We start from the raw sequence: 10,931 nt of genomic DNA, 5'->3' as shown, positions 1-10,931 counted from the left end.
ACGGAGCACCCGGAGGAAAGGCAGGGAGAACATGCAAAGTCCACACAGAAACGCCAACTGACCCAGCCAAGACTTGAACCAGCGACCTTGAACCACCTCACCTTGCTTTTAGGTGACAGCACCACCTTCTGCGCCACTGCATCACCCCACTTCCAATTCACACCTGCTTGATAGTTTCTAATAGTAGAACACCTTGATTATTTTTATCAGCTGTGTTTGATTAGGGTTGGAGCAAAACTATACAAAGAGTTCAGATTCAAAAACCTCTAAATGCCATCTGAAATTTCTTTCAAAAACAAGCATTTTTCTCAACCTCCTGTGTTTATGTTCAGTTTTTTCACTTTACAGCAATGGAAATAGCCTATTTATCAACATATGAAATATCAACATATGAAATTACTAAACTTACACACAAGAGTATCGGAAAAATGCTAATTTTAAGAGAAATTTTTAGATGGCATTTAAATGTTTTTGCATCTGAACTCTTTATATAGTTTTGCTCCAACCCTTATCAAACACAGCTCATCAAAATAAAAAAAGGCGTTCAAGATTACTAGAAACTATTAAGCATTTGTGAGTTGGAAACGGTTGTAGCTAAGCTATATATATATAATAGCCATCTAAACGTAGAATGTTAGGCTTAAACAAAGCTAAATTTGGGCTGTCAGTGAAAATCGACATCTAAGAATAGCTTAAAACTAGACTAGTCGTCAAATATACAGATTAGACATACTTTATATGTGTAGTCATTCATTTCTGTTTATTTGATGACTAGTCTAGTTTTGGCCTTTTCTTAGATGTCTACTAGATTTTCACTGACAGCCCAAATTTAGCCTTGTTTTAGCTAACATGACTATGTTTAGACGTCTATAAGACATCAATTAGACATCTTTTAAAAAACAAAAAATAAATAAATAAATACTTGCTGGGTACTGTTCAATGACTTGCCTTATTAACCTAACTTGTCAAGTTAAACTAATTAACCTAATTAAACCTTTAAGCTGAAAAGTAAATAACTAGTAAAATGGTATGTACTGTATGTCATCTTGGTAAAGACAAAAGAAATTAAACTATTATATTTTTTAGAAGTGTTGAAAAGCTCTTTTCTCCATTAAACAGCACTTGGATACTATTTTAAAAAGAATAAAAAATCATTCCCCTTAAAACTGTACACTGGAACTGCACACTCAATACTGTAATATGCACCACAATTTCATTAAAGTGTTTATCTAAAGTTTCAACTGTTTTCACTAAACACAAATTATTGTCTAAAGTTAATATTTTTACATGGCTCAAGACCATGAAAATAAAATGAAATGAAAATAGCTATGAACTATGGCAATTTAGCATACAGGCACACTTATGGTTCTTTCTGCATAAATCAAACATTTTAAAAAAAAAACTATTTTATGTTTAATTAAACATTAGCCAAAACTATTTATTGCTTTTACCTGTAGTCAGAAATGTGTGCTATATGAGCATTGAGCATAACCTCAGATCACATTATTAAATGTTTGAAAATCTGAAAGAAATGCTGACAACAGAACAGAACATGAACAGACCCGTGTACTTTAGAATAATGTTTTCAACATTTAATTGCAAGATAGAATTCAGATAAACAGCATCAAGTTGTATATTTTGTCTGAGTAACACTGGATAAGAAACAAAGAATCGTCAACCGCTTCCATGTCTTCCCAGAAGTCCTACACCTCCCAGCATGGCCGATACACTCTTCCCACCATGCACCTCATGGTGTCCCTTCTGATGATGGCAAAATTCGGACTCAGGTCTGAACCAACTTCTCTGCGCTCTGTGCTGAGAAGGCTTTCGGGTGCGTTGAGATGAGGGACTCCTCTGTTCAGAGATGTCAGGGTCCTCAGGAGATTGGAGTCAGCCACCACGATGATCCTGGAGCCACCTGGTGTAGATCTCAGAGAGTTCTCTTCCAAGGACTCGCTAAAGCTTTGCAGATCTGGCTCGATTTCCTCAGATTTGGTCATCGGAATAGCAGCTGTTTTAAAGTAGCACTCAGACAAAAGTGCAACGGTGATGAGGACGGTCCCAGCAGAAAGCTTCATTCTTGATCTTGAGCGTTTGCTTTAGCGGTTTGGCTGCTGTTTCCTGTCTTGTCTTGCTTGCTAGACTGATGTTTTTGGTGCTTCGGTTCATTTTTATAGGCCTACCAGTAGTGGTCTTTGTGCCACGTTACCTCAGATTCATCATTGTGAGGCTATTAATAAAAACACAAACACTCATTCAGAACCCAACAAGACCACTGACAGAGCTTAAGGGTTTTGTTTGGTGCAACACTGATTAAGATTTCCTTCAGCGTGGCTTGTGATCAGTGTGCAGACCCCAGGGTTCCTCTGAATGGCCATTTCAAGAGGGAATGTAATTTCAGAATCCACACACTTTGAAACAATATGAGAGGATGTAACACCTGCTGAAGAGTCCAAGTGAAAAACATCTGCTTAAATTGTGAATCATAAGGCAAAGCCATCTAAAGAGACTCAAACCCTGGACGCCCAAAATGAAGATTAACACCCAGCAGGAGGTTATATCATTTCATTTAGAAATGCTCTGCTCTTTGTTGACAGTGCCAGCACTTCACTTTGTATCAAGCGTCATGTTAACACAGCTGAAATGATGCTCCTACTGATAAATGCTTCTTGATGTAGGAAAAATCTGTACATTCGTCATACTCTGAATAGCCCACGGAAATGGGTGACATTAGTTTTATATTACATTCAATAACTCTATGGCAAAGGTGATGTCTGATGCTTATGTTGTTTATTTTTACCTCATACTGCATAAAGTCGTTATATCCTTAAACCTAGAGGTTCTGCTAACCAGAACTGCTTGAAGATCAGGTTATGCACAATTGATGTGCACAAAATGGTAGACAGATTGGTTAAGCAAATCTCCTCAAGATAGCTTGACAGATGATGAACAAATATACAATATAATTTTACAGAATACTTAAGTATAATGACTCTTGTTAAAGGGATAGCACACACTAAAGCCATTTAACATTTTACCATCCACTTGTACATCCTTTTGAGCTTCTTTTTTTCTTTTTAAACTGAATATATATATATATATTGATTTTACAGATTTTTAAGTGCTGGTACCTACTAAACTTTTTTTCTGCTGTGGATATCAGAGGCTACTGGTTTCCAGCATTTTTTTAAATATCTTGTTTTGTATAAGATAAAAACATGAAACAAGTCAAGGGTAAAGAAAGGGTGAGTCATTTTTATTTATTTATTTATTTGTTTGTTTGTTTGTTTATATTTGTCATCATATCCCATTGCTATTTTTTATTGTCTTTACATAGAACATTTATGGAGGTTTTATTTTCTTTTAAGAAATAATCAACAACTATTTTAAGTTGAACAGGTCTTATTTCAGAGAAATTGGATGCTTATTGGCTCTAACCTACTTTGTGTATGTCCATTTATAGACAGAATTATTATTAGTTAGCTATTAATACGCTATATGGCAGTACAAACGGTACAGCAAAATGTGTCAGTGGATAACATATATAACTTATAAAGTTGAATTTGATGTGAACTACTGTAGTATTCCTGCACTGCACACTTGCTCTCTCTCTCTCTCTCTCTCTCTCTCTCTCTCTCTCTCTCTCTCTCTCTCTGTGTGTGTGTGTGTCTGTGTGTGTGTGTGTGTGTGTGTCTGTGTGTGTGTGTGTGTGTGTGTGTGTGTGTGTGTGTGTGTGTGTGTGTGTGTGTGTGTGTGTGTGGTTTGATTATTTACCAAATAATCTTTCCTCTAAGGTGAGCACAGAAAGCGATAGAGACACAATAATGGGGTTAGAGACAATGGAAATACAGCAGTCGTGGCTAGTTTAAAGAAAAAGAGAACTAAATTGGAAAAGCATTCTGGGCTGTTTTAGTAATATGCAAACAAGCTCATCTGGTGAATGTTATATATCCAGGAACAAGGTGGGTGGATTTTACTGCTGTATGGTCTGTGGGCTCTGAATGTTCTTTCCTCTTGTTTTTAAGAAGTTTGAACAAGGCTGAACTGTGTCACCACATTTCCCTTCTATTGGTTTCTGAGAATAGGAATATGATAAATGAATTATGCCTCTATATAAATAAATAAGTATATGCAGTCAAAAATTGGAAACAAAGCTACAAACAATTGAATATATCAAAGACGTAAAAAAAATATTTAGTTAGAAAGACTTGTATACATTTTACACTCTTAGATATAAAGATACATGAGCTTGGTGGAACCTTTTCAAAAGGTACACATTTGTACTTAAAGGGTCCATATTTGTATCTCAAAAGTATATATTAGTGCCTAACATATTTAGGAGGAACACATTTGTACTTTTTAGGTATACCGTTGAGGTATTGAAATGGACCTTTTAGGTACAAATTTGCACCTTTAGGTACCACCCCAGTGACAGCTCACATACTTTTATTTCTGAGAGTTTAGTATGCTTCTTGTTGAATCAAAAATGGATATTATAACAATGAGCAATTATAATAACAAATTTCATTGTCGTTTACAGACTACTTAATAAACTATATATATATATATATATATATATATATATATATATATATATATATATATATATATATATATATATATATATATATATATATACACACACACACACACACAGTTGAAGTCAGAATTATTAATTCATTCATTTTCCTTCAGCTTAGTTAATTTATTTATCAGGGGTTACAACAGCGGAATGAATCGCCAGCTTATCCAGCATATGTTTAACACAGTGGATTGTAAGAATAATATATTGAGGTTTATTATATTATCTTTGGACACATGCATAAATGCAACCTCCCATCAATAAAAAAAATGTGGCAACCCTCTACAATACCATAGTAGTCACATTTCAACACCATAGCAATGACCCTAACATGATTTGTTTTGCATGGGGCAAACACTTCACATTTCTTTCCAAAATGTAATAATCTCGTTCAAATAGCTCATTTGTCTGATAGATTTGTTGGTTGTAGAGGTTTACAGGTACTGACCCCCGTGTATCAAGACATGCTATGGTTACTGTTGTCACAACAACACTCAGTATGTTTAGGTTTTTAGTGTGTGTGTGTGTGTGTGTCTTGGGCAGGTGCTTGTGAGTCGGTTTCTGGTTATTTAAGGACAGCTGCAGGCCATATGCTCATAACAGAGCTGTTTCTACAACTATAAATTGAGGATGGAACAGTTGAAGAATTTTAACCATGCTCCGTTTGTCTATCTCCAACTGGACTGTAACCGTTTCCCTGTTGAACAAGACTGAAAGCAGGTCAATGCAAAAATATTGCAATACCGAATGTGATGTTGATTTTAATTAGTGGTTTTCAACCCTGGTCCTGAGGAATCACAGCAGGACGCATTTTGTATGTCTCACCTATTAAACACCTGTTCATGGTGGGTATTGAAAGGTTGCACACATCATGAAAGTAACCCACAGACATTTTTTGCTGTTGTTTCAAATTAGACAAATACTAGTTTGTCTTTCTCAGTTGTTTTTTGTATTTGCTCTCCTTGGCACCCCAAGCACTGTACGCAGCAGAAGATGTTTGTGTGTTGTTGAATAGCCCATTAACAAACTTACCTCTACACCTCACCATCCCAACATGAGAAAAGGGTTCCCGAGGTTGTAGACTCCTCTCTGAAATGTGCACACCAGCTGACCATACCAGTAGTTGCCAAGCAAAACATTAAACCCTGGCTCAGGGGCCAGAGGAAAGGCAACTTAGCCTCACTTGGAGAGAAGACAGTGCTTCTCACATAACCTGAGCCACCACTTGGGCCGAGGCAGCAGAACTTTGTTTAAAAAACCTGAAGAAGCGGGCTGCACCGTCGTCCGAGCTAAAGTGTTATTCTACCTAGTTAAATAATAGAGCTCTCTTCTTTGTGTAATGAATTGACATATTAACAGCCACAAATTCAATTATGTTCTTGGAATCCATATGCAGCAGTTGACTAAAAGCCAATAAGGACTGAATTCAGTCTTTTAAGTGTTTATTTCACTATATTTCTGATCATATCTGAAAACACAATAAGCAACAGAATATAGTGGAATCCAGTTCCTCTAAAATAACTAAAACTAAATATCCCCCCCCCCCCCCAAATGGATATTCTCATTTTACATAATGTTTGAATTCAAGATTATTTCATTATTATTTTTTTTTATTTTGTACAGCAGATATATCATATGTATTAATGTAAATGATTGGTTTTAAAGATGCACAGATCTTGTATATGTTAACATTTTAAATATTGTCACTGTTGCATCAAGTTTTACTGGCAAGTCCCTGGCTTTATTCTTGGTCTGAATGATTGAGGCTGTGTAAATAAACCATCATTTGAGCCGAAATGAAGTTTGTTTGTTTTTTGTCAGTATTAAGAAAAGCTCCAAATACATGCACACGCTCTGTGCTTTCATCCTGAGACTTAAAAAGCACAGAGTGGACATATTCACACAAGCCACAAAAAGTGTATGCGTTGTTGTAGCCCTTGAGGCCATGTTCCATGTCCGAATGTTCCAAGACCATGAATATTTCTCAAGACAGACTACAAGATCCTTTAAAATGCAGCATCAAAAGAACTAACGCCTTATAAAATATGTGTCAAAGCAGCTTACAAACATTAAAAAAAATAAAATAAAATCAGCGGTTATGAAACAAACTAATGCTGACAGTAAAGCAGCATTACAAAACACAATATTTAGTGTTAGTGTCAAATTAGTTTTATGCTAATTACAATCAAATAATTAAGACTGTCAATGTTACAATGTGAGTGTCATCATCCAGCTTAAGTCTAAAATATGCACTTGTCCAATGACATTAATAATAAGCTTAATTAATAATATTTTTTTATTATTAATTCTATTGTAAACTCAGACTGAGCTAGTGTTGGGGAATGTTACTTTTGAAAGAAATGCATTCAAATATTTAGTTACTCCTCAAAAAAAAACTAGTTACATTGATTAGTTACTTTTTTCCAGAAAGTAACGGTTTATGTTCGGCACGGTGACTTAGTGGTTAGCACTGTTGTCTCACAACAAGGGGGTCACTGGTTCGAGTCCTAGCTCAGTCAGTTGGCATTTCTCTGTGGAGTTTTTATGTTCTCCCCGTGGTGGTGTGGGTTTCCTTTGAGTGCTTCGTTTTCCCACACAATCCAGAGACTTGCGCTATAGGTGAAGTGAATAAATTAAATTGACCGTAGTGTATGAGTGTGTGAGAGAGTGTATGGATGCTTTCCAGTACTGTGTTGCAGCTGGAAGGACATCCACGGTGTAAAACATATGCTGGATAAGTTGGCGGTTCATTCCACTGTGGCGACCCCTGATTGATAAAGGGGCTAAGCCTAAAAGAAAATGAATGAATGATTAATGTCAAGTTTTAAAAAGGCATGTAAAGCATACAGCTGCGGCCGGAAGTAATTACTTGTATTATTTATTAAATTACCCATAAATCCAACCATCATAGGAATGTATAAACACTAATTATACAGAATATTAATATTATTATATAATATACGAAACTTTTGCATTACTATTTCTTACCTTTACCAAGGTTTGTGTTCTTTCAGAACTTTGAGGATTTTTTTTCTTCTTTTTTTAAATAGAGGAGCTCTTTAAATAGAGTTACCTTTAAAAAAAAAAAAAACATTAAATAATAATAATAATGTAAAGCCCAGAGGTCAACATGCCATATAGAGATTAATGAAATGTAAAAGCAATGTGTTTGAGGCTTTCGTACTTTTTGTCTTATTAGTGAAGTAAAATGAGCATTGAGGCAATCTCCTTTTACTTTGCTTCCATGCGTTTAGAATAATGAGAAAACGTGCAGTGCAGAAATGTAAGGATCTACCATCATGGTTTCTGTTTGTTTCTGCAGGGAGAAAATTCTCTCATTAATTTCGGGATTCAATGTTAATTTTTTTATTCAGCAATTTATTTTTTTAGAAGCAAATGAATTAAAAACTTGCATTACATTTTTTATAAATTAACAAATATTATGACTTAATATTTTAATAAATGCATTACTTTACTCGTTACTTGGAAAAGTGATATTATTACATAACTAATTATTATTGAACTGAGCAAGCTAAAGGCTTTATGTGTAAAACTAATTGCTTACATCAACTGTTCATAAAAATTAATGCAGCTTTATTTCCAAACATTTATTAATATTGCTTGCTTATTCTCTGGCACACTATAAAACATATTGTGATGCATTATAGTGATGCATTTTGTGTGGTTCTCAAATCTTCAGAAAGTGAATTCATTTAAATTAATCTGTATTTCTATAGTGCTTTTACAATGTAAATTGTGTTGAAGCAGCTTTACACAGCAGTTCTAGTGAATTGAAACTGTGTCAGTCCAGTGTTTAGATGTGAAGTTCTGTTTAGTTTAGTTTAGTTTCTTGTTATAACATGTGTTTTTTCAAAAGAGGATTAGCCCCTGTTGTAGCCGCTGGTCAAAATAATTACAACCAGCAAGACATTCGTTATTAAGCAGTGCACGTTGTGAATGTATTGTGTGTGTGTGTGTGTGTGTGTGTGTGTGTGTGTGTGTGTGTGTGTGTGTGTGTGTGTGTGTGTGTGTGTGTGTGTGTGTGTGTGTGTGTGTGTGTGTGTGTGTGTGTGTGTGTGCAAAAACAGAGTACAACAAGGCATGGAAAAAGGGGGTCTGGTGATGAGTCTTTGACTTGTCTTTCTATAAGCAAGAATTAATTAAAGTTGAGTAAATTTGATCCTCAACCAAGTCCTGCCAGCGTGAATGACTACACATAAGACATATGTGAACTCTGGGTGGGGAAATGTTGTTTTAAGCCGCTGGAGCAATGAGTGTTAGTGATGGTGCAGTTTGAGAAGCTCTTGCTATTTTTAAACACAGGTGAACAGTAAAAGCGTTGAAACCTCACTGTTTTTGGAGGAAGAAGCTAGCAAGAGATTTATTGACAGGTTTGAGAACTTGGCTTGAGAGTACTTGAAAAGTTTTATTAAAGTTAAATTGTTCTACTGTAGATGCTATGTGATAGAAAAAGTTCAACTTTCCTGAGACAATGCCATGTTTGACAAGTCATGAAATTCCATCAATACACACAGCCACTAAAAATACCAAGAGACATGGATCTGCCAAGACATTAAGTCAAGCAAAAATGTGGAAAAACTAAATAAAAAAGTGTAGAGCCATCAGAAATAGTTTTAACATGGGCTGTTTAATACTATTCTCTCTGTTCAGGAGTTACAAATCAGCTTCTTCACTTTGCACACACTCTCGAATTAGTCCTCTTTCCCTTACGAAAATTTCAGATTTTTAGCAGACATTGCATTAACTACAAATTTGTAATGTAATGCCTGATTTTTAGTTAAACCCATCAAAGTGAATGATGTTAATTGTGTGTCTGTGTAGATAATTTAATTCATGTTTTTGGTGCTAATGCTTTAGCTGTTACTGTAAATTGAGCAAATTCATTGCTATAAGACTCTGGATAAGTTGTAACGGCAATAGTCTGAGTCAGTTATAACAAACAAAACTCATAGTTAGTTGTAAACACCAGTGATGCTACAACGAACCCCAAGCAAATTATTTGTACTTGCATATTTAAATTTCAGTATAGGTAATAAAAGTGAAAGACCTCAAAGCCAAAGAAGTTTGGCACACACACAATAAGCCTTCAAATTACATAACGTTAAACAATTACATAACATAAAATGTTGCATTTCACCCCTAACACTGACTATGGGATGAATTGTTACATTTCATTCCTCCTTTTTGAACTAAACTGTGAATTTTTCTGTTTGTGGTGCAAAGATAACATGCAGTTTAATAGCAGACACCTTTAACTAATTTGAATCACATTTTGAACACACTGGCTTAAAAGATCTTTAAGATATATAAAGGAAAATGCAAAGCATATTACAACGATTGCCCATCAACCCATATTGTTTTATTCAGGCCTTTAATTTTCATAACGTTTTTAGGGTGCGATATTAGGAAACAAAATATATATTTGTACATGATTCAATGTTTATACTCAAATAAAACAATGACATCTTCAGAGTGAGAGATTTGAAGAAATTTCTGATCACTACAAGTGACTAAGGTAGAAATGTCAGGATCATTGCTGTGCTTTGATTTGGTGGCTTTGTTTGGTGTCTTAAGTTTCGTGAATGTTCTGATTGCTTAGTTAGGACCATATAAATGACTTCCCACAATCTTTATAAAAGCTTTAAGTTATTCAAGTGAGGTTAAATGAGGACACGTTTGTTTTTTGGTATCTTGACCATAAGACCTTCTCAAAAAACAATACTGTTTCCTCCAGCTGGTAAACATATTTCTAACATTCCTCAAATGCATGTTAGGAGATTTCAGCAGGACTTCTGCAATAAGTCTCTCTTTGGTACAGTCTCTTTAGTGAGCAATAGCTTGTCAAACAGTGGACAAACATAGATGGTGTTCACAGGCACAGCAGGATCTGATTTTTCATTTCATTTTTGACCTTGAGAAGTCCAATTGGAGCAACTTTTATATGAGGCTATTTTGTGTCCAAGTTTTCTTTTTTTTCACTAGTGTATAAAATTATCTTTAGAAAAAGAAAAAGAAAAAAAATGACCCCAAAATGTTTTCAGATTCCTAGAAGCATTTCCTAATAAACATTTTATTATTCTATTTTCTGGAAAATAACTTATTTTCATTCATTTTACTTTGGCTTAGCATACCATTTTAGCTGCAACACAGTACTGGGAAATCCTACACACTCATTCACACTCAAACACTACAGCCAATTTAGTTCATCCAATTCACCTATAGTGCATGTATTTGGACTGTTTGGGAAACTGGAGCACCCAGAGTAAATCCACGTTTACACAGGAATAACATGAATAACATGCAAACTCCATACAGAAATGCCAACTGA

The 10,931-nt window shown here is 35.0% G+C and overlaps 1 protein-coding gene across 1 annotated transcript; it reads right to left on the bottom strand.

Annotated features, from left to right (window-relative positions):
- Positions 1–1,580: 1,580 nt before the first annotated feature.
- On the bottom strand, positions 1,581–2,116 carry pmchl (pro-melanin-concentrating hormone, like). Its single transcript, NM_001162488.1, is given in 1 exon segment — positions 1,581–2,116. A coding segment is annotated over 1 exon segment (375 nt). The 5' UTR covers positions 2,079–2,116; the 3' UTR covers positions 1,581–1,703.
- Positions 2,117–10,931: the final 8,815 nt, after the last annotated feature.

This window comes from Danio rerio, chromosome 5, assembly GCF_052040795.2.
Source record: "Danio rerio strain M-AB ecotype USA chromosome 5, GRCz13ab, whole genome shotgun sequence".
NCBI lineage: Eukaryota > Metazoa > Chordata > Actinopteri > Cypriniformes > Danionidae > Danio > Danio rerio.
Note: the sequence above shows the minus strand (reverse complement) of the source record. Positions and strands in the feature narration are given on the sequence as shown.